The following is a 24,533-nucleotide window of genomic DNA, read 5'->3' as shown; positions in this document are numbered from 1 at the left end:
CAGACAAGAAGTTAAATTTTGACAACCGTGGCTCGAAAACCGGCCGATCGACAGCACGGGGATTTTCGAACATAGAAAATAACTTTCGAAATGTCACTTTTAACCACGAGTTAAATTTAACTCGGCAAATGGTTCAATGGCCTTAGTCGTTTTTTCGAAAAAAAAATTCTAAAATTTCCGAATTTTAACTTGAAAATTGTCGAGGAACAGCGCGGTGAAAAGATGTTGCTCGTGGACAATGCAGAAGTGTGGTTTACATCTCACTGCAGTCTGAAAAATTATCGAGAAAATCTACCCAAGAAAAAAACGACTAAGTCCACGTAAACAGTACCACTGAACCACAGACAAACAGACATAACACATTGAATATTTCGCACTGTAAAACATCGTCGCTAAAACATTACCGCCATCTGTTGAGTATACTGTGGTGGGTAGTACGCTGAACAGATGGCGGTAGTGTGTAACCGTCAAACGCAAAGGAATTAACTATGCGCGCTGCAGGTGGCAGTACTACCAACTAAGATACTTTTAAATTGACCGTTAAATGCATGTTCGATGAACAACTTGCGAGTGTTATGTCTGCTTGTCTGTGACTGAACTGTCATCAGATTGAGGTTAACCCCGACGGTGCAAAACCTAATACTACGCAGCCTGCTGATCAAGTATTTAAAATCTTGCCATTACTGCATTGATTACTATAAATACACTCTTAATTTCATTCAATACTTCAATGACTAACAAAATTTGATATTTTAATTACTTTCAATACAATTTAATTATTTGTCATAACATTAATTATCGTTAATTATTTGTTGATTATGTTCAGTACCGGTAAAAATATTACAATTAAAATTATTACTGTCTTCAAAGTATTTAAATTACTACTATGTAATCTAAATACTACGCACTCATACCTGGAAGTGCGCGCCCCTCGGAGAAACGTCTCTTGGATCACCTTATTTACTATGATTATTATTCTACACCGAAAAAAGTTTTCATTGGGAACGACATGATATTTTTCCAATAACAAAATTAATTGTTTTTCCCTCCCCATGGACATGTTTAATTTCTTTATATTTGCAATGATGATGATTTCCTATAGTGACACATATCACCTTCTTTCTTAATGCTTCAGTATGCCTCAAACTATTAATTCTTGGTTGTTAATAGAACTTCCTTGATGAAATCGGCTGCTTTATGCAGACTGAGGAATTCTGATTATATTATCAGATTTGTTCTGTATACAGAGGAACTGGGAGGGAGGAACTTCTCACCAATAAAGTAATGATCTTCTAGTAAATTTTGCATATCATTTTATTAAAATTTTATTTTATTTTAACATATTATTTTTGTTGCAGTATTAGCACAAACGAAGTGACAGACGGAGCGGCTCGAAAACTTTGGTGACTAACCTGCTATTGCAATTTTTCAGTGTACCACATGGCAACACCACTACTACTAGATTGTACCACATGGCAACACTACTACTGGATTGTACTAGCATTTTCACCAAATGTATTAGAATGTTTTGGTTCTATCTCTTTCACTCTACTCAAAACTGAAATGCATACAAAAAATGACAAAATAATACACTCTTTGCACACTGTCAAAGAATCATTGTACACAAAATCAACTTTGTTCAAATCAAAACAAAAAACTAACCCATCTGGTGGATGATGGCACAAGGTTCCAAGAAAATTCTACTACAGTGAACCACATTATTTTAATGGATTTCTTCGCCAGTTAGTCGTCTGTCACTTCGTTTGTGGTATTACTACCTCTATGGAAAAAGTGTACCATGAAGAATAGTTGCATGCAGGGTTGCTTCTACTCACTTGCTATAGGTAGAGTGATTTTCGGAGTTTTGAATTCGTTAGATGTTGTAATGGGGATTTGTGTTTGTTGGATACGAGAGGAGATTAGAGGGCGGGTGTTTGACGCTTAGAGCCGTCAATTTCGCTTTCAGAGTGTAGCAGTCGGCGGTTTTATGATTCGTGAGCGCTCGCGATTAGTAGAATCGTTGATTGTGGCTGCGAGTGGATTTGACGGGTTTTGTGTGTCGGACGCTTGCCTTTTGGCCTCTTCTTGTGTCTAGAGTGCAGCACATGTTTGAACAATCGATGATGATCCTCTGGAGATGTTAATGCTTATTATATCGGCATGATATAACCGATTACAAATATTTTACTTTTCGGTTCGTTAATCGATGAATCAATTATTCGAATGAAAATCGGCCATCACTAGATGAATGTGAAACGTCATTTAAAATATAAGGACCGTACATAAATAATGATACAACTTGAAAGGGACCGGGGCTAATCACAAATTACGTCCCCACGGTAACTGAAATAAACACGAGTGTTCACCGGTTGATAATAGGTTGCGGAGTCAGGGTGGCCACAGAAGCGGGAAATAGCCGGGAATTTGAAATGGACCGGGAAAACCGGGAAAAAACCGGGAATTCCGAAACAAAACCGGGAAAAATCAAATTATATATTTTATTTTAATTTAATTGCATATGCACAAGTTCACACTCTTTCTCAGTCCAACTTGCTCAATATAATTCGAAAATGCTAATCAGTCCCACCTTGATGTTGACTGGCGATGGCAGCTTTTATTCTCTTACACCGATTTCGTTTTCGAGGTGTACCTAACACTGAGCGCCAACAAGTGCGAGCTATTGAGAACTCAGCATCATTCGTTTATAAACAAACATGCACCATAACGGCGCCGGTGGTGTAGTGGTAAGCGTGATTACCTCTCACCCCAGCAGGCCTGGGTTCAATCCCAGTCGGCGCCGCCGGGATGTTCTGAGGCATAACATCTCTGATCACGCCTTCCTTCGGATGGGAAGTAAAGTCGTTGGTCCCCGGTTCATGAGTTGATGGGTCGATAGGTAGGGTCCAGGTGTGGGAGCTGCCTTCCTGGCACGTCGGTAGCATTGGTGCTCAGCACGGAAAACAAGATCGACGGAAAAAACAAACCAAAGAAAAAAAAAAAACATGCAACAAACAGCTAAACCCTGAAAAATTTGGGTGTACGGTAGTACAGATCTGCTGTTACTCCAGAACAAAAACGAACGACATTAAGCGGCTTGAAGCTTTTTTTTCGACGGCGATCAAGCGTCTGAAAAAGATTCAGCAAAGTTGGACGATCGGGTTCGTTCGACATTCTCTTTTAAAAGCTTTTTCGTTCACCTCACGTTCGGCTCTTCGCAGGTATTGGTATGTTCTGAAACGTACCGACCTGACGACGAGCTATCAACCTTCGTCAATGAAAAAGCTTCGTGTTTTTTTTTTCATTCATTTTGCGAGCATTGGCCTGTTCAAAACCGCATTTGCATTGAAAAAAGTGAGACGCGTTTTCCATCTGTGTTTATAAGTGTAAAACTATCAAATAAGAGTAGTGAAATTTGAGAAAGTTGGAGCAAATAACCATGACTGCAAAATATTCGACGAGGTATGAGAAGGATTATCCATGGAGCGCGCCGGATCCCAAAGTTCCGACTGCTGCTCGATGCACCTGGTGCAATAAATCATTCAAAATTGATACGATGGGAAGGGTGGCCTTTGGGAGTCATGAAAAAAGCAAAGGCCATCAGCATCAGGCTGCAGCACGTCGCTCAAATTTGCCGATCAGCAGCTTATTTGGAACGAATGGTAAGCTCCGAAACACGCTTGATTATACCACAATGCACTGAAACTTGCAATGAAGCTTCGATTATTGTTTTGGTTGCTATCGAATCAAGTTCATCATGTGCTGAGACTTTAATACAAGAATTCTATAAATTGAATACTGATCTTCTATCACAAATTTCAGATCGTTCAACAAATGATAAAACTAGTGATAAAATCATATCTTCAACTTCAAGTTTGACTGTCGATCTCAAGGTGAGTACAACTACCTTGGTCGATCCAATTCAGACAAATGCTTCAACATCATCTGAAGTGGCAGTAGGCGCCAATCAACTGTACATGATGGGATTTTAGCGGCTGGTGGTGTGACCAACATTCAAGTGGACAAGCAGCTTATTCAGTACTGTCGAAACGCCCGAGGTCGGTACCAGGAATTTTTGGATGCAAAGCGAGCTGAGGGGATTGCAAGCGATAAAGAAGCTAGCCGAAAGAGGGAAGCGGACAAAGCAATAAAAGAGCTGGAAATGAAAAAGGCTAAACTTTTGGCAGACGCAGAGAAAGAGGCTGCTGCTTTGGACGTTAAACTAAAAGAGCTGAGAAAGTAAAGTGTAATATTAAGGTTTCTTTTTAAATATAAACTGATTCGACCATTTTGTATGGAACATAAACATATTTTCCTATTATTATTGTATCTTCATCTGGATTCAGCTATGAGTTTCGTTTTCTGTTTTTGTGGATGAAAATTGTCGAAAACTTGCTTAGTTATTTTCATTTTATTTTGTTTGAGGCAAACCGGGAAAATATTAATGTTTTAACCGGGAAAAAACCGGGAATTTCATAATAAAAATTCTGTGGCCACCCTGGGAGTGTTCGCCTTCAAAAATATCGAAAGACATTAAATTGGAGGCGGATTCTGGTACGGAGTTACAGGCTGCTATTTTGAGCAATAAAATAAAATAAAATAAAAAATTAGGGGAAATGGATGTAATGTCGGCCTAAATGCTCCTAATTTGGGCCCATACATAAACTCAGCACTAAATTTTCAATAGTGACCAAAAATATCAATTAGTACCGTCGCAATGACGCGTTCATCTAGATAAAATTGATAAATAGCAGATTTTTTAGAGTCATTTCATTTAGGCACAGATAACAGACATCCAAGTCAAATTCCTAAAGTGTGTAAGAAATTCAACTGCTGTTTTGAATAGACATTTGAAACTAGCAATATCTTGGTGGCGCTAACGTCGCTGACCATCGAAGTCGATGTCCGGCAGACGTCATCTTAACATAAGTGTCAAAATTTTTGTGAGCAAAACATTATTTGTTTATAACCGATCGCCCGTACAGAAGATTTTCTTCTCACGTGAAGTCCAAGCGCTTGCAACGAAAAAGTTATGTTCGAACCACTTCCCCCCGGAGGGTTTTCGAATTCCTGGAAGAATGGATGCAGGGTTAGCACTGTTCAAATCTTACCACATTTTTCTGAATTTAAATGACGGTTAATTGCGGAGTTCAATCTGTAGCTTCTACCTTGTGTTCCTTATGGAAACAGCGGCAAGCAAAACAACAACTCTTTAGAAACACATCTTGATGCCGAGCACAATTCGGATAGTGCTCTTTCGGATGAAATGACCAATCGAGAGCATTTACTGATCCTGCAGATGTTATTGCGGAAGACAACGGCGGGTATGGAAACAGCCACAATTTAATTTGAAGTAATTTGTTTTCAGGTCACTTTTCATTTCAGAATACCAACTGCACTCGCACAGGACACACACACACGGAAAATGCGCCGCTTATAACGATGATTTGCCCAGCTGTTGATTCTATCGACTTCACAGACCAATTCTAGATAGAGCTGGAACAGCGTAACAGCTTTTGTAAACAATGACTTCTATAGATGATTGCTAGGAACTCAAGGCACGCCCTAATTCCAGCTCTATCTAGAATTCTGCTCACATGACGACAGTTTGATTCACACCCTCATTTCACCGCTTAGTTTTTTATTCGAAAATAATGGTTCCGCAGAAACTCGATTGATTTCCGTTGTTTTGTCTTGTTTGTTTAGAACTTATTTGACAGTTCGGATGGATGCACGGTCAATAAGATCAACCCAAATTTGAGTTCAATTTACTCATTAATCGCAAAAAGTGATAACTCGAGTCGCAACATTCCGTATGGCGGCGCTAGTGTTTCTAACGTATTTTAATTTGAATTATAACACATAATTTTTTGAGAAATTTGTTCAAGGCATCCATTCTCTGTGATTTAGGTATTAGTCAACAATGTGGATAGTAAGTTAGATAAGTTATGGTATGAACTTTTGCAACCTTTTTTTTTTTTTTTGAACGCAGGAAAATGAGGAAGAAATATAATCATTTGGTGCAAACACACACACACTCACACACTGATGCACAAACACATCATGACATTAAACAAGAAAACATCCAGACATTAAAAATAGCGTACGAATGAGAAGAAAACATAAACAAAGACAGACCAGCGATTACCGAACCATAAAGACTTTCAAGAAGATTATGATTAATCAAGATCGTGAATCCGGTGTTTAATTGGTCAACATAGACTAATTCGTCCGGCATCGAAGCCACTTGAAAAATTTTCTCATCAACCCCAATCATTGCAATCCTATGGGGATAAAAAAAATAACAAAATTAATTATTTTTATCTGAAATTCAAATAACATTCATATGATCACATGAATTCTATGTAATAAATCACATAAATTTCATTGCGCACATAAGATTCATGTCATTTTGTAGGGCGATTCTCAATCATGAGATCACATGAAAGTTATGTGGAATTCTAATGGATATTTTCCATTGGAAATGTTATTTATTTTTGCGTGTATACCAACTCTATCTACTACAATGACCAGTCTTCAGTCATGACAGCGAGTTTTACAGCCTGTAGCTGACTCTAGGGGCACGCAATAACCTTCAACTCCAACGCAGGCAACGGCTGTTATTTAATTTAATTCCAATTACATTAATTACACAATGTAGAACATTAACTACTTTTTAACTCCATTAATTACAGTTGAAATTAAAGCACATTAATTACATTTTCAATACTTTTAATTACAATAATTACGGATAGATAATTTTAATAACTGTCAGTACTACTTCAAAACGCATTAATTACTTTAAGTAGATTTGGTTGGAAATGCTAACATGAAGCTTTAGTGTGATGATTTATTAGCTAGAGAATGATCTTTAGAAGAGGGTAGGTGGATAGTTCCGGTAAAGAAGAACTGCATTATAACACACCATCGACTGGAAATGCTCTCGCAACGTGGGGCTTTAGGTAGTGATGAAAACGTCGCTAGAACTATTCCACAGCCGCAGTCAGTTTATGAGCAAAAAGAGGGACGCACATTTTTGCCTGTGGACTTGGAGACATACTTCAAGTCCCCGCGTACATCGTACGGGTTAGGCAAAAATGTGCGTCTATCTTGAAAAACTGACGCATTAATGGCCCTTCGCTCATTTTCAACTTCTATTCAATTTTCATACTGCCGTACTCTAACGGAACTATCCACCTACCCTCTTCTAAAGATCATTCTCTAGCTAATAAATCATCACACTAAAGCTTCATGTTAGCATTTACAACCAACTATGAAAATCGTTAACTTCGCGTATGAAGTAACATAAAAAACACTTTGAATACTTTAAGTACTTTTGATTGCATTTTAACTTCAACGCACCGGTTCTTTGTATTGCGTGCCCCTCGAGCTGACTATCATTCTCAGTAGTCTCAGCTACTTCCGAAATATCAATTGCCGAATATCAATCCGAAATATCAAACTGTTTCTTGGATTGATCGTATAGTGAATTCGATGTCTTCATCATAATCGGACCTTTCTAATGCATCTGGCAGTATAGCTAATGTAGCAGCCGTATTAGGTTTTACACCGTCGGGGTTAACCTCAATCTGATGGCAGTTCAGTGGTACGGTTTACGTGGACTTAGTCGATTTTTTCTTGGGTAGATTTTCTGGATTGCAGTGAGATGTAAACCACACTTTTGCAAGGTCCACGAGCAACATCCTTTCACCACACATTTCCTGTTTACAAGCTCATAGTCATTTTTTTCGAAAAAAATATTCCAAAATTTCCGAAAGGATATTGCTCGTGGATAATGCAGACATGTGATTTACATCTCACAGCAGTCTAAAAAATTATCGAGAGAATCTACCCAAGAAAAAATCAACTAAGTCCACGTAATCAGTACCACCAACAATCAATACGAAACTAATGATTTTAAATTGGCTCACTACTTGACTAGCCTTTTGGTCCCAAGCAAACGATTAACGTATCCCATTCGAGTCGAAATTCTAGTACTACACTATGTTTGTTTTGATTCGCTATGAAAGTTTGACAGATAAAATGAGGGGTTAGTGGATTTTCCTATGTTTCGAGGGGTGAATCGATTAGCTTGGGACCGAAGAGAGTACCAGAGCTGAGCCAAAAAGTTGAGCACGTTTCTTCGAGACCTACTAGTCTTAGAGTTACCTCTATGGTTGAATGGTTGAGCCGGTTGTATATCACGGATCCAACATTCTACCTTGACGAGGCTCAGCACCGATTCCAACAACATTTTTCAAAGGAGATTAACAAGTCTTCGATTTGCCGCATATTGCAGAAAATAGGATTTTCTCGAAAGGTGCTTGAGAAGCACGAAACTTCACAAGTTTTGATGCTATCAAGCTTTCTAAAAATGTGGTTACTATCCAGGGGGACGGTTTGAAGCCAAGTTTGAACCAAGCCAATAAACACGAATAAACCGAGTTTTATTTATTAAAAATAGTTAAACAAGCGATTTACGGTTTCGACAGGGGTTAACAAACATGTTATAAAAAAAATCACATATGATGTATGTCAGGACAATCGACGACCTTCTCAGCGTACTGTCTTGATTCTTCTCCCTCGGAAACTTTGAACGAACGCTTGAAGGCTGAAATCAAAGACTTGTTCCGTCTGCAAGCTTTGAGTTTCTCAAAAAAAATTTTCGCAGTTCACCAACACTGGTCGCTACCTTTTCGAAAGCTTCCTCGATTTCTGCTATCTCGATCCCGAAGTTTTCATTAACAGTCTCAGAAATTGTAGCATCCTCGACCGATTCCGAAAGTGCTGCCTGGTTTCGTCCACTTCAGGTTTTGTAAATGATCCGGCGGCGATCCAGTTTTTAGGGAATCTTTCAGATGTGCAGGGGAGCTTTGTATCTGGTTCGCCCACTAAACGAAACTGGCATTAAAAGGCTTCACAAATCGATCCTGGTTTACTGACTTCAATTTGGACACCAGTTTCATCAGGCTTTGATTGGCATCCACTCCAGATCTGTCCTTTAAGCCACCGGTGGTTTTCCCCAGTGCCAATACCTGCTTTGCCCGGTCGTAATCCTTTGCATTATAGTACGTTCAGACTACAGAGTTATAACATGTTATAGCGCTATCTTGATGGTGGTTTCTGTGTTGCAATTTTTTGACAACCGTTATAACATTTTATAACTCTCCAGTCTGGACAGCGTTTTAGTCAGCAAAGCAGAGTAAACAAAGACGGACATTTTGACCGTAAGTCAATTAAAACACTCCAAGAAGTCATCGCTTCCCGACCAACCATTTTGTTAATTTTCTTTAATTATCTATACATCGATCTTCAAAGCCATTTATAAGAAAAATCGATAGCGATCGTCACCATTTTATGAATAATTGTAAAGATGCTAAAAGTCTAATCGTGAATCGTTTATAAAGATCTTTTCAAAATATTGCTACCAATCGTTACCAATGTTAAAATATCGATTGTGTTGCCAGATCAAAATATCGATTTCTGTTGTAAAATCAAAATATCGATACACAACTGCTGATTTTATTTGGGATTTTTTATCTGCATAATTTCTAGTTTCGATCCCATGCCATCTAGGGTGTACTGATTTCGTTGTCGGTTGCTAATCCTCGGGTCCACGGCTGCTGCTGATGAGCTTATCAACGACAGGCAAACACACTCTAGTATGTGGTTTATTGAAATTTCTGTAAATCTTTTCATACATGAATTCAATATTTATTTGTCATAACCATCAACCAGTCAGTCATGTAGGTGTAATAGAGGCCAAAAGCAGGGGCACGAACGGAAGCTTGACGTAGGACCGCTAGTGGACGGAACAAATGTGAAGAGCATTTAGTTCTTTTAATTGATCAGTCATCAATTATCTTAACTTTTACGTTTTTGAATTGTAGGCGTACCAAATTTGTAGTATTTTTTTTTTAAAGAGAAAGTTGATGAAGACAATTAATCAAAATCACTTGCACCCCTGCTTCCAAGTTTGATTACAAAATTACAACTCTGGAGAGCATTTTGTGTGGTCGTTGGGGGCTGGTACTGAATATGGACAAACATCCACAGATAAATTCTATTCCAACTCTTTACTGTTATAAGCTTGTTGGCCCTGAAAAGGTCCGTGTTTTTGTAGACGACATCCATGGCCGCTTACGCTTGGCGTGTTCAGAGTAGGTGACAGCATCACGGATCACATTTTCCAGGAACACCTTCAGCACACCTTGTGTTTTCTGGTAGATCAGATCGGCGTAGACCACCACGGCGAGCCAGACGACGGATGGTGGTCTCGAAGAACTTTGCGATGACGCTTGGTGCCTCTTTAACCAAGACCTTTTCCTCCTTTGCCACGACCAGCCAGCCAATTGTTACTTGTTGGATGAAGAAGAGTTGACTATCTACCATCTTCCTACTGCTGCTATAGCTGACCACCCCGCCGTTCGAAGCGAAAATGAGTTGATGCTAGACAGCAGCGCTGTTTTATATCTTTTCAGGTTGAAGCAGAATGATGCGCAACCAAGTGGTACTCGATTAAGAGGACTGGGTTTGGGAAGAACGTTTAACAGTGATACAATTATCACTTTTTATTTGTACATTGGACAATGCTTGACATTACCACTTTTTCAATAGCTTCTCGTTAAAAATCAGTCGGAAGCATTGCTATAGATGCGTAGAAATATTTCTGATCGATTGGTGATAAAATTATTGAAATTGGTCCAGGAGCAGCTGAGTTATTAATGATGAAAATCTTTCATAATTTTGTTTCATGTTCCATTTACGGTTTTCACAAAGTGTACCCCCAGTATAGAAATGAAAGACGTAGTCCTACGTCAAAAGGTATCAATTTTCCTAATTGGGTTCCAAATGCCGAGAATCCCACCACGCATGCTATCACGGTTTATTAAATATATAGACGTAAACTTGAAGAACTACAATGGTAAACATTTGCTGCGTCGCGGCCATCGGTCTTCTCGTTCATTTACTGGCACATTGCTTCGATGAAATGCCGAATATGTCAATAAATAATATAAACATTGCCATCTGTCACCTGGTGTGTCTCGAACTCTCTTTAACCAGCGATGCAAATCGATAACAAGGAGATTATAAATGTGCATCGATGGCAATCTTTGTTGTTATTTGTCAAAGTTCAAAGTTACGATGATCTCAGTATTTAAATGTTTATTGATGAATATTTGTAAAGAATACTAAAGTCTCGGCTTAGCTCTACTAAACCGTGACAGCAGATCTTCAAAAACGGGCAGAGGGTGATGACCTTTGAATCGCCTGGTTTGCACGTCTCATATCGACACACAACCTCAATTCACCACTGTCTTTCATAATTGGCACTATGGGCGATACCCAAGAGGTCGGTCTTGTAACGCGTTCCAAGAATGAGAATAGGACATCGACGAAGTGGTTGAAACGGAACGATCTATAGGCAAAACCAGCTGAAAATCTTTGATTTTCGGAAAAATCTTTGGTTTATTTACATGCGCGACAGTCAGCTAAAACGCACTCGGCAATCCAACCTGCAAAAGTCTCAGATTCTGTGCAGTAACTTTTCCAAGTAACGATTCAATCACGTAAAATCAAAATCAAACACTTTTTAAGAGTTTCAATGGTGCTCTAGCTGCAGTGATGGAATTCTCAACAAAATACCATTTTATCGTGAGATACGTTTTCTCTTGGGACCTTTCCGTTACTAGTTTCATACTCCAATATTTTCTGAGCGATCTTTCTGGGATGAAAGAAGGAGATATCGCGAACTGTTTTAACTCGATTCACCAATGCGAGGATACAACAAATATCAGATCATTTTTTCTCTTTATCTCTACCCGAAAAAAAATAACAACAAAAATACAATAAAAAACAATGTAACAATAAGACGAAAATTATTGTCTTAACAATGATTTATATTGTTACGTCTACAATAAATTTACCTTGATTTATGTTGTACAAAACAGTAAATTTCATGGTAAATGGAAAATTTACAATAAAAAAGGGGGGTTGTTAAGTATCTTAACAATGAAATTTTCGTGATTTCCCCATATAATTTTTTTTCAATAAAATTATAGATTATTGTTATTTTACTGTTGGTTGGCGAATTTATTGATTAAAAAAAATAACAGTGTACTTTAGAGTGTATGTGTTGGCTTGACAGATCTACTTTATCGACTTCAAAAATAAATCGAAAAAATAAAACATCGCCCCGGGGAGGGAAGGGGGTGGTGTGTCTGTTACGGTTGAGTCCTTTTTTTACTGGTTATGGATTGAGATTCGATCCGGAACTTGTGAGAAATTGAGGCCAACTCCCCTGCACTCGATCTCTCTAGGTCACGTCTCCTTGGTGATTGAGCGTCGTTGATAAGTTAATGCATTCAACTGGAGAGAATCGCCCATGAAATATGCTTCCACCTGAGAGTTATTTCCTGACAACTTCAAGTGGTTGATTTTTTTATTATTATTGTATGATTATTGACTGCACGGAAAAGGTCTGCATTAAGCGGGATTTAGATGAGGCAGGAGAGTTGAGTTCAACTCAAACCGATCTGGTCGTAGGCGTTCAATTGAATTGGCAACGAATAGAGCCAAAACAAGAGCCAAACGAGCAGTGCCTATCTTGATTACATTGGCAGTGTTGCTGACCCTCTCATAGTCTGCATGCTTCAATCAGATTTATTTTTATTGTTCGTGAAGTAACCCACATTGAAAACACACCAATGTTTAATGTAACAACATTTTTTATTGTAATAGAGTTGTTCATTATTGTTCGTGATCGAATCAACAATCAATACGAAACTAACGATTTTAAATTGGCTTACCACTTTAGTAGCCTATTGGTCCCAAGCAAACGATTAACGTACCCTATTCTAGTTGAAATTCTATTACTACACTATGTTTGTTTTGATTCGCTATGAAAGTTTGACAGATAACATCAGGGGTGTGTGGATTCATGCAGAACATGCAGGGGTGAGTGAAATAGCTTGGGACTGCTTGGGACCGTTGTTCTGGTACTGAGTGAGCCAAAAATAATAATGATTTTCTTCGGGACCCAGTGGTCTTAGAGTTACCTCTATGATCGAATCATGTTAACAATAAAATAAATGAAAAATACAATAAAAAGCATTGTAACAACATTTTATTACGTACATTCATTGTACAGATAGGTAGCAGTTTTGCCGTTTTCGGAAGGGTACAACATTATAACAATCATTTTTATTGTCGACAATAAATATTAATGTTAGAGCATTGTTTCCACTGAAAATTCCACTGTAATTTTTTTTTTCATCCACAAGAATTTAATTTTACTGTCAATCTCAAAATACTTTCAACTTGCGAAGTGATGGATTCCCAAATGAATACATTTACTGAATAAAAATTATCAAACAAACTATTTCTAAAATTTCCCCTAGATTTTTATTGCTCAGTTCACACCCTGGTTGGCTGCTGCCTACCGATCTGCACTTAAGCCAGGCATGAACCTACGGAAATTTAGTCGTGGCCTATGCTAGACCGTATAGCATAACGACTTTCCTTTCACTAGCAGGCTTTTTGGTCCCACTAGCGTCCGATTTGGGGATAGTAAGAGATTAAAAGAATAAAGAAGAGAGATAGAGGATTTTGTTGTTTTGCTAAAAAGAAATAAATAGAACCACACAAAAAAACACGCCAGCTTGTTGTGCAACATCAGGTTTGTTCGCTTTCATTTCCGTTCCAAGGGGCAACGTCCATCGTCGTCGTACTCAAATACCTGGGAACCTCCAGAGGTGCACAGGGCCAACGTGAAAGACTTTCATTCTGGGCAGCTCCTTGACCTGGGCCCAGGTCAAATTCCTATCGGCTTGCTTAATTTACTTGTTGACGCTCCGCCGCATTAGTATTTGCCTTTGCTGTGATGTTCTGGCGGGTTTAATTCATAATCAAACGCTTGCCTGCAGACTTCGTTTCTATTGCTATCGGCTTCTGATGACATTAACATCTGAGATCCATTTTTGAGGCCACCAGCCACAAGTTATATACCGCAGGCAGCGGTTGGTGAGACCTGCAGCTTTTGAGTGTTCTCCACTAGTGCTGCACAGATTCCACGTTTTAATCGAAGTTTCGAATTTTGTTACGTTGACCAATCTGATTTGATCTCCGCTTTTGTGTAAATGTCATATTGGCGTTGACGGCGACTCTGTAACTCTTTACTCCTATGAGAAAATCCATAAGCAAACGTCAGACTGTGCGTGAAACATGGCGGACTTTGTACTATCCTTTCACTCCACCGAAAATTCCCATAAGAAACTGTCTATATTTGCTAAAAGAGCAAATTTTTCGACGGTGCGTCAACGCCAATTATCACCGACCTTATTACCATCACCTTAGTGTGTGACATCAGGTGTACGCTCCTCTGTGTTTTCGTTACCAATACAGTTAATTTGACACGTTTGTTGCATTTACGTATGTCTCACTCGTTCATTGTGTTATGGAAAGAAAGAAAGTTAAGGTTAAGGTTAGATACTATTAGTGGACATATTGTTTTGTAACCCATTTATTGTGTCTGTTTACTTGTTTATTGTTGTGCGCAATTAGAGAGAGGATGAGACAGAATGTGGAAAAGGAATTTATTAGACTAGAAGAGATCTAGACAATCTAACAAAACTTGCTACGAGTGGTGAAATGGGATCGGATGTGCAAGAATCTATTAGACTAAAAGATATCAAAGTATAACAGGGTTAATATTACTTGCAACGTTGCCACAAGTGGTAAAAAGTATTGACTTGTTTTTGTAAAAATAACTAAGGGTGACAGTGATGACACATTAAATGAGGCACCACTAACAGGTGTGGATAGTCGTTAGCTTCGGGGTCTTGTTAGTATAGATCCGTAGTTAGCGCTGCCGGTCCCCCGACCTCAGAGGCAGGGAGTTGTTGTTAGTTCATGCGACACTGTTGCTGCAACCAGGTCGGAGGTGTTACCCACCAAGAATCTTAAAAGGATTAAAAACATATTTCACAATATTTGTATATGAATTACATATTATTCTTGCTGAACCACCGTCAAACCCACTATCCAGAGGCAGCGAGGCCGAATCACAAAAGGACGAAACACAAAAGACCGAAAAATTTATCAAAAACTGAATTTGTTGAAAACCGCATCCAAACAATCTGTTCAAAAGTCTTTCTGCTCGCACAACTGACCCGGCTCGTTAAGCCAAAATGAAATTAGATGCATAGGTGTTCTCACTTGCTGACTTTTTGGGAAAAACCAGTAAGTGTTAGCTGCGGGTAAGAGAACGGTAAAGAAATGAGAGATGCGATAGATCATATACATATATACGACATATCGATCATAAAAAAGTTTTATTATCCCGAATTTTATTCAGGTTTACAAAACTTGTAGTTCAAACAATGAATAACAACTTTGCTGAAGACTACATTATGAATCCGGTTAGTTTTATTGAGATATTTGATTTTGAAAGTGCATGAGCATTTTGTATATGAAAATTTCAACCAAATCCCCTATATTTCATTTTCATAATATTAAGAGATGAACTAGCCTCAGGCTAAAAATCTCTAAAATAAAGATTTAAAAAAAAAAAAAAAATTTCATAATAATTCGACCGTCGATAAGTTCGGACGTACTTTTATTTGGCTCCGCGTTTTTAATTGGTGCGATTTTTTTTTTTTTTTTACCTTCTGTGATTCAGTTATTTTTACTTGCATACATCATGGTTTGCGAAATTTGTGCTTGCGACACTTCTGTCGACTCGGTCATGTGGACGTGTGCAGGTTGCCCAAGAATGTTCCACACTACCTGCATTGGGGTAACTGTACAACGGAACTCACTTCGCAGGAAGGACAGGAAGGTATCGGACTTTACATCTTACATACTACCATGCTGCGAGTCCTGTCAAGAGCTTTTACAGGCAAAACTCGATTTTAAAAGCATTGCTGAACAGCAAAAATCGATCGAAAAGCAACTGAATAGCAATGCGGAGGTGATGCACCGGCTCACGTTTCAACAAGAAAAACCGAACCTCGTTCATGAAGCGATCGATGGCATAGACATTTTGCTGACTAGTATGAAAAATGAGTTGGCCGCAATTAATAAAAGTAACAGTTTAGCTGGCAGTGTCGTTGCCATAAAAAACCACATTACCTCGCTACTTGATACTGCAACGATGTCAACAAAGGAGAATGTTAATGTGGCGGTCAAATCAGTGACGTCAGGGCTATCAACTGACCTACGTAACTTAAATGATGAGGTTAGCCATCTCACCCAGCTCTCTTTAGATACCGCGGCAAGTTGCACAATGCAAACAAATTCAATGTTGGAGCTTGAAATACTCGATGAGGTGAAGGCGCTGTCTGCCAACATAGCACACCATACTGCATGGCTACCATCTTCTCCCGACTTACACCCCAGTTTGGAGGTAGAATTGAACAAGGAAAAGGACGCTGATAGCTCCGGGTGGCGTCTTATAGGTACGAGGAGAGTATGGAAGGCCGATTGGTCTGAATACGATGCGCGGAAATTAAGACGTTCGAATCAGCAAAAACAGGCTGATAATGCAAAAAGGCGACGCAAGCGACAAAGCAGAAGGTATCAAAACATCAACAACTTTAGCTTGCGAAATCACCGCAACAATAACAACAACAATCGGAGGACAATTTTCGGCTTCAACAATAACCACGGCGACAATAATTACAATAGATCCAATTTGCTCCCCACTGATCGAGAGCTTCTAACTGTGGCAAAGGATCGCTTCTCCAAACCTCCGGTTAACTATACACCGTCGATGCGATTTGAAAAAGGTGAAATATTAAACCCTTACCCGGTCAGCGGTACTGCGAATTCACATTGGCTGGCTAACCCCTCTACATCGACCGAAGCGTGTCTATGTAGACATTCGTGTTTTCGTCGAAATTGACGCTCTCTCCAGAGGAAGTAGATGACAACAGTGTTGCAGAACCGACCGATTTTCAAGATTTGACGACCTTTCAGGACCAAGAAGAAGAAGTAATTAATTTTAATAGTTTTAAGTGTTCAGGGAATACAACATCGCAATGTACAAATGAAAGCAAGAAGCTATTCGTCTATTGCCAAAATTTTAACAGAATGAAAAGTGCTTTCAAAGTGAACGAAATTTATAAACAAGTATCAGCATGCAATTTTCATGCAATTTTAGCAACGGAAACCAGCTGGGATGCTGGAGTAAAGAACGAAGAAGTTTTCGGTGATCGATTCAATGTTTTTAGGGATGATCGTGATAAAACGTTATCCAACAAAAAAAGTGGTGGTGGTGTCATAGTAGCAGTTAGTGTTGACTATGAATCTGAACAAATATCATCTTGTAAGTGTAAGGAGTTTGATCACGTTTGGGTCAAATGTTTCATTGGAGATCAAGTTCATATTTTTGCGACAGTATATTTTCCTCCAGAATATGCAAAGCAAGATGCATACGAAATTTTTTTTAAACTAGCTGAAAATATTATTTCGAAATGTGAGGCGGAAGCAAATGTTCACATATACGGAGATTTTAACCAACGCTCAGTGAATTTTATTGTTGATGACGACAACGAATCTTTGTTGATACCGATTATAGGAGAAAATGAAACACTTCGTACTCTGTTCGACAAAAGTGCAGAAATTGGACTCAACCAAATAAATCACATAAAAAATCAAAATAACTGCTACTTAGATTTGTTATTCACTAATATGACTGATGATTTCTGGGTATCAGAGTCACCCACCCCTCTTTGGAAAAACGAAGTGTTCGACACTGCTATTGAATACTCTATATTCATACATGAAAAAACGGTAACGTTGGATAACAATTTATCTGAAACATACTTCGACTTTCATAAAGCAAACTATGTACTTCTCAAAGAAAAATTAGCCTGTATTGACTGGCAAACTACAATACGTCATCTTGACATAGAACAGGCAGTGGACAAAAGGTTATCAATCTTAAAAATAGGAAACAGAAAGCACATAAGATTTATAAAAGAAATCATAGTTAAGAAAATCTTACATTTTATCTAGAAGTCTGCGATCAACTGAATGAAGAAATGAAAAATGCATATGAAGAACATAATACCAAGGTAGAAAATAATATTAAAACAGATCCAAAATCATTTTTTAACTATGTTAAAGAGAGACAAAAATCGAAGAACTTTCCTTCTAAAATGCAGTTAGATAACAGAACCGGGAACACATCTGGTGAGATCAGTAATTTATTTGCGGACTTTTTTCAGAACATTTACACAACTCATGACGAGAATGATCGCGATTATGAATATTTTTCATACCTTCCGGAGCCAATGACGGATATTACAGTTAACAATTTATCCCTCAAAGAAATCTTGCATGCTCTTGAGTCCTTGGATACGTCAAAAGGCGCTGGTCCAGATGGTTTACCACCTATTCTTCTAAAAACACTTTCAAATGAATTAGTAAAGCCTTTATTTTGGTTGTTTAATTCATCGTTAAACGCCAGAATGCTGCCTCCAATTTGGAAGGAATCTTTTTTAATCCCTATTTTTTAAAACGGGAAAAAATCGGATATCACAAACTATCGCGGGATTGCTATATTATCTACTATTCCTAAACTTTTCGAGTCCATCATTAATGCCAACATATTTTCCCAAGTTAAATCTCTCATTACTAGTAAACAACATGGATTTGTTAAAGGTCGATCTACAGCCACTAATTTGATACATTTTGTAACATATGCTTTAAATGTAATGGATAAGGGAAATTACGTAGAAACATTATATACTGATTTTAGTAAAGCATTCGATAAAGTGGATATACCACTGTTGATTTTCAAGTTGTCCAAGTTAGGTTTTAATACCAGGCTACTGCAATGGATCGAGTCATACTTGTCAAGGAGAACGCAAAGAGTAAGATTTGAAGGAAAATTGTCGTCTGTCGTTCATGTAACATCTGGTGTGCCACAAGGTTCGCATCTTGGTCCACTACTATTCATCTTATTTGTCAATGATATAGAATACATTTTGAAGCTGCTTCATGTTTCAATATATGCAGACGACATGAAACTTTTCATGGAAATATCTAAAGCATCTGATATGCAGCTATTTCAGCAAGAAGTTGACATTTTTTACACTTGGTGTAAGAAGAATTTGTTAGAGATTAACGTTAGTAAATGTAATTCTATATCGTTTACAAGAAAGCATGCCATAGTAAATGACACAATTTCCCTTGGTGAGAAAACAGTTGAAAGGTGTAATCAAGTAAGGGACTTAGGCATTATTCTCGACTCTAAGTTGTCATTTGTTGATCACTACAATAACATTATATATAGAGCAAGTAACATGCTAGGGTTTATCAAAAGATTTAGTCTGCACTTTAATGATCCTTACACTATTAAAACATTTTATGTGGCCTATGTGAGACCTCTTCTTGAATACTGTAGCGTAGTGTGGGCTCCGTATCAGGATACATATATAAACCGCAGGTTGGACGAGATTACCACTTCCATCTTATGAATCGCGATGTTTATTAATAAGTTTAGATGGACTGAAAAAACGAAGAGACTTTGCCATGGTAACATTTATAAACGATGTTATTGCTCAAAGAGTTAATGTTCCGGAAATTTTAGAAAATATAAATTTTTATGTTCCCACTCGCTCTCTGAGGATTAGGAATTTGTTTTACATTAACAATCAAAGAACAAACTATGCTAAAAATGGGCTTTTGAATAGAATTATGACCTGCTATAACGCATATTCCCAATCAATTGATGTAACAATGAATAAAATAACACTAAAAAAAGCATTCTTTTCAAGGTTAGCCAGGCAATAATATTTAAGACATAGTTAATAAGCATTCATTGTAATTGGTCTACGATTGATTGACGACATAAATAAATAAATAAATAAATTTTGCAGCGCAGGGTGGGGCAGTAAGAGCGCAAGTCAATCCAAGGCCGATAGTAAAGGAGGGGTAATGGCTGACTCGCCACATGCAGGCTACATGATCGCCATGGGAAGGGATAATGTTTTTTGGATTGAGATGGCCACGATGCTACAAAATGATATGGAATGTGTAAGCTGGAAATAGTTTGAAATTTGAATGAGTTATTTAGAATTCGTTACTGAGTGCTCTGCTTTGAATCAGAACATTGGATTCCGTATGTATTGTTTCAAGAGAGTTATGAAAAAAAAATGCTGCAACGTGAGCGCGTAGATACAGCCGCGTAGTAAACCGATTGAATAAGTAAATCCGTTTTGAACGAAATATCTAAATTATGTAAGTTACGAAAACCGCGCGAATTCCGAGAGCCGTGCAAGACAACCGAACTACATAAGCTAAAAAAAAAAAAAAAAATTGGTAAGCTCTACTCTACCGAATTGCGAATTACTTCTGCGTAACCTACGTAGACGTATGCACTTTGATTCCGACAGCCGCGAGAAGTTAAACATGCATCAATACAACATAAGGAATGATCTATTTTTCAGTCACGTAGGATTTAGTTCATAGATTAACATTGACTGTTGTTTACAAATGTAAGTACTTGAACACTAAGAAATAAGGTAACTCAAATACTTTAACCGTATATATCAAAGATTTCGCGTATTGAGAGAATAATATAGTAATCGAGTACAATGAACTCAGGGGAAAACAAAACCTACAAAAGATTAAAAGTTATTAATTGTCACATACCTCTACTTTAACTTATTTCCTAAACTATTCCTCTCCTTGTTAATGCTGCTTGTTATTGGTCTGCTTGCGTTTTCTTATTGAAGTTCAAGACTAAATAGGAAAATTTATTAATTTATATAACTTTAAAGGTTAGCGGACTCCCCGTATCCTTATTCTTTTGTTAATCTACCTAATGTTATTAGACTTTCTGAATTTTCTTATTTAAGTTCGTTTGATGAATATGATATCTCATTAGTCTCATTTAATAAATTATTGAAATCTCTAATTCACCTAATCAATCACTTGTGCTTGTAATCTAAAGTTAAACGTGTTTGAAGTACTTTTGATTTTGACCTATACCTATTTAGTATATCTACGCTCACACGTTTCCACTATGTCGTCCCGCAGAATTACGTATGGATATATCACAATAGAAGCACGCCACAGTGGAAATCCCTAGTCATAGTTCAAACATGTATCCCAAATCAAAATGAAGCACATATAAGATTAGTTACAATACCATGTACAAAAATGATGTTTAACATTGTTCCCTGAGTAATACCATAGAGGTAACTCTAAGACTAGAAGGTCCCAAAATAACGTGCTCAACTTTTTGCCTCAGCTCTGGTACTCTCTTCGGTCCCAAGCTAATCGATTCACCCCTCGAAACATAAGAAAAACCAATAACCCCTCATTTTATCTGTCAAACTTTCATAGCGAATCAAAACAAACATTGCGTAGTACTAGAATTTCGACTAGAATGGGATACGTTAATCGTTTGCTTGGGACCAATAGGCTAGTCAAGTAGTGAGCCAATTTAAAATCTTTAGTTTCGTATTGATTGTTGGTAATACTTCAATGAAAACAATAATGAAAGCTTGTCACGCAAATAGAAGGAGCACCGTTGGGCACTTTCTGAAATATTTCAATAGTATAATTCCCTTGCAAACCCAAATAAATCTATCTGCGTAAAAATAAATAAAATAAGAGTGATTTGCGGCAAAACCCGCCAGTATCACACCCAACGTCAGTGCCTATACGTAAGCGTACTACGATGCGGCTCTCAATCAAAGGAGTAACAAGTGTGATACTATCACTGCTGGACTAGATCTTTGGTTTTCTCATGCAGTGGTTCATCAGAGAGGGGAAGCTTAGTAATCCCCACTGCCTGCCCATGGCGCCATTCTATCGCGGCATGAACCAGCAACGCCGGCCATAAACCCACCGTCTCCAACACTTCACTAGCATGAAATTAAGCCCGCCCACCCAGTAAGGTGCAAAAACTAGCCAAGGGGAAGGTATTTTTAAAAATTTCCCCTAGAATCGATATTTAATAGGTTTTTTTTTTTTTTACAGTTTGAGATCCATGAAAAAAAGTAACAGAACATTTATGGCATCAGTAAACTTTATGTTAACATCATTTTGGTTTATGTTCGGATTGTAATTTTTAAGAAAATTTACTATGTTCTCAAATGTTTGAAATTTAAACATTGTTTTATTTTTTTGTGTATTTTTTTAAGGAGCTCAACAAACACCTGGAAGTTCGTTCCTACTTGGTCAATCACAAGCTGAGCCTTGCAGATATTGTAGTATTTTATGCTATTCAGGATACCCTAGTAAGATTTTCATACAATATTTACATCAGCAACCTCTTATCAATTGAATGTTTTTAAAGGTCAATCTACAGCCCTTGGACAAGGAGTACTATCTCAATGTATCTCGTTGGTTTGATCACCTACAACAGCAGAAAGGAATTCGTCAGGACGAAAGTTTAATCAATTTCTCAACTTTACATTTATTTGGCTGGGCTACAGGCACCCACGTGTAAGGTCGCAACAAATTTATCGTCAACAATAATTAAGAATCAAACAAGTGTTTATTTTTGTTTCCATTTATTTCAAATCAATCACAATCCTTTACTTGATATACTTTAGTCTTTAGAAAGTGGGCACCCTTAAAATTTACATCAAATATATTTTATTTTTGAAAACTGCACAAACGTACGTAGAATGAACCTAATGCATAGTTCAGATTGTAGAGTAATAACATGTTATAATACTTATGTTATTACAATAAAAAACAAAACATACCAAGATAGCATTATCAAATGTTATAACCAGGGTTTGAAATGGGATCGCATATCGACTGTGAATGCGTGAGCGCGTACGTTTTCTGCATTCAACGTGCGCAGCAAGCACGTTATTGTTTTATGGAGTAACCACGAAACTAACCGTGTTCGCCGGACACCGGAGATATTCCGGGTTTCCGGAAGACTTGTCTTACTTGCAAAATCTGTGATTAGATTTTTATTGGATGCCGGTTAAAAATCTATATTTTTAGTTAATACACAGCATGAAAAACCATTTCCAATGCGAATGGTACACCAATACCTAAAATTGGCCTATAACGAAGACAACAAATCAAGAAGACTGGCAACTCTTCCATTTTCTCATACAAACGCTTCGAACGAACCAAATTTTGTTCATTGAAGTTAAAAATATATATGTTTATTAAATAAAAATATGAATAGGTCAAAGTAAATTAAAAATATGTTTTCAACAAAAATATGTATGTTTAAATTAAATTCAAAAGCATGTTTATTTCAACAATACATAATGTGGGCAATCAATTTTTAGCCTGTCCTTTTTTCCTTCTTGTTTACATTCGGCAAACTTAACCGAAAACGGCCTGTAAGCGGCGAAACCGAAGTAGAGGGTCCGGAAACCCACGCAAGCAGGTGTTCCAAGCTCGACAAAACCGATGGAACCTCACAATATTAACGTCAATCCGTCGTTTCTGATGCCGATCCTCATATCATCCTCACCATCCACCCGACGTCGAAAGAAAAACAGATCATCCCCGAACACCAAACTTAGAAAGAGGCCGGTATGAGGACCAGCGTCAGAAACGACAAAACGACGCTAACATCACAAAGTTTCATCGGTTTTACTGAACTGGATCGGATCGGACACCCACCCCGATGGTCCCCTGGATCCAAACATCCACAGACTTTCCATCATCGCAGGAATTTAGATGCCCTGTCTACAGATTTCCATTTATTTGCTATCTATTTTATTTTGTTTTATGCCACATTCAAATGCTATTATAATTTCAAAATATGTTTGTTTATTTTTGATCGCATATAGTTTTCAAATAAATCAAACATATTCACATTTATTTTCAACACGAATATTTTTAAAATGAGTTTACGTTTAAATTTACCTCAAATATTTTTGTTTCGACGGTAAATTTTTCTGCGTGCAGAAGAAGGGTTTGTGTATTTGCTCATTTTTCTATGCATTGCTTCCACCTTCACTCAAGTGCAGCGCTACTGTATCTGTCGCTTGGATTCTGGCAAAGTTACCAGTCTTCTTGATTTGTTGTCTTCGCCTATAATCAATCGATATATTCACCCATATTCTTGTTTTCGTTCGAACCGTATTTTCCATACAAACATATTTTTTTTTTGTATGAAAATACGGTTCGAACGAAAACAAGAATATGGCTGATTGCCATTTCCCTGGACTCGGCTCTGATGGAGGGTTCTGAATGCGGTCAGAACTTTAAACCAATTTAAATTGAGTGATAACGGTTGAACAAAAATATATAACTTACCAACGGTTCTTTTTACGATTTGGTCTTCATTCTCAAATTCAGTGAAATTAACTATCCTCTCAACTCGTGTGCAATGTTTTTCTCCTTTAAAAAAAAAACCTTTCCCTAGCCACCGCGAAATGTGTTCTGCGAAAATTGCACACAAAATTTCCCGCATCGAAATTCTTCTGGAAATATTAACATCTATTTACATCTACCAGTCAACCCTCGGTGTCCATATTAAGTATCTATGACCACATTAGCCACTTCCGGGCATTTCCCGGATGCCCCCGGAGAGGTGA

At 37.8% G+C, this 24,533-nt stretch overlaps 1 protein-coding gene across 1 annotated transcript in view; it reads left to right on the top strand.

Annotated features, from left to right (window-relative positions):
- AIMP3 (aaRS-interacting multifunctional protein 3) overlaps nucleotides 1-22,500 on the top strand; it is a 28,804-nt gene extending 6,304 nt beyond the window's left edge. Inside the window, exons 3-4 of the mRNA XM_065231680.1 lie at nucleotides 22,158-22,253; nucleotides 22,313-22,500. Coding sequence (XP_065087752.1) covers nucleotides 22,158-22,253; nucleotides 22,313-22,465 — 249 coding nt within the window. The 3' untranslated portion in view covers nucleotides 22,466-22,500. The remainder of the gene's footprint in view (nucleotides 1-22,157; nucleotides 22,254-22,312) is intronic.
- The last annotated feature ends 2,033 nt before the right edge of the window (nucleotides 22,501-24,533 follow it).

The sequence above is a fragment of the Ochlerotatus camptorhynchus genome, unplaced genomic scaffold (assembly GCF_037179485.1).
Source record: "Ochlerotatus camptorhynchus isolate MF236.1 unplaced genomic scaffold, CSIRO-AGI_Acam_v1.1 ptg000359l, whole genome shotgun sequence".
Taxonomy (NCBI): domain Eukaryota; kingdom Metazoa; phylum Arthropoda; class Insecta; order Diptera; family Culicidae; genus Ochlerotatus; species Ochlerotatus camptorhynchus.
This window is presented reverse-complemented; position numbering and strand designations above follow the sequence as displayed.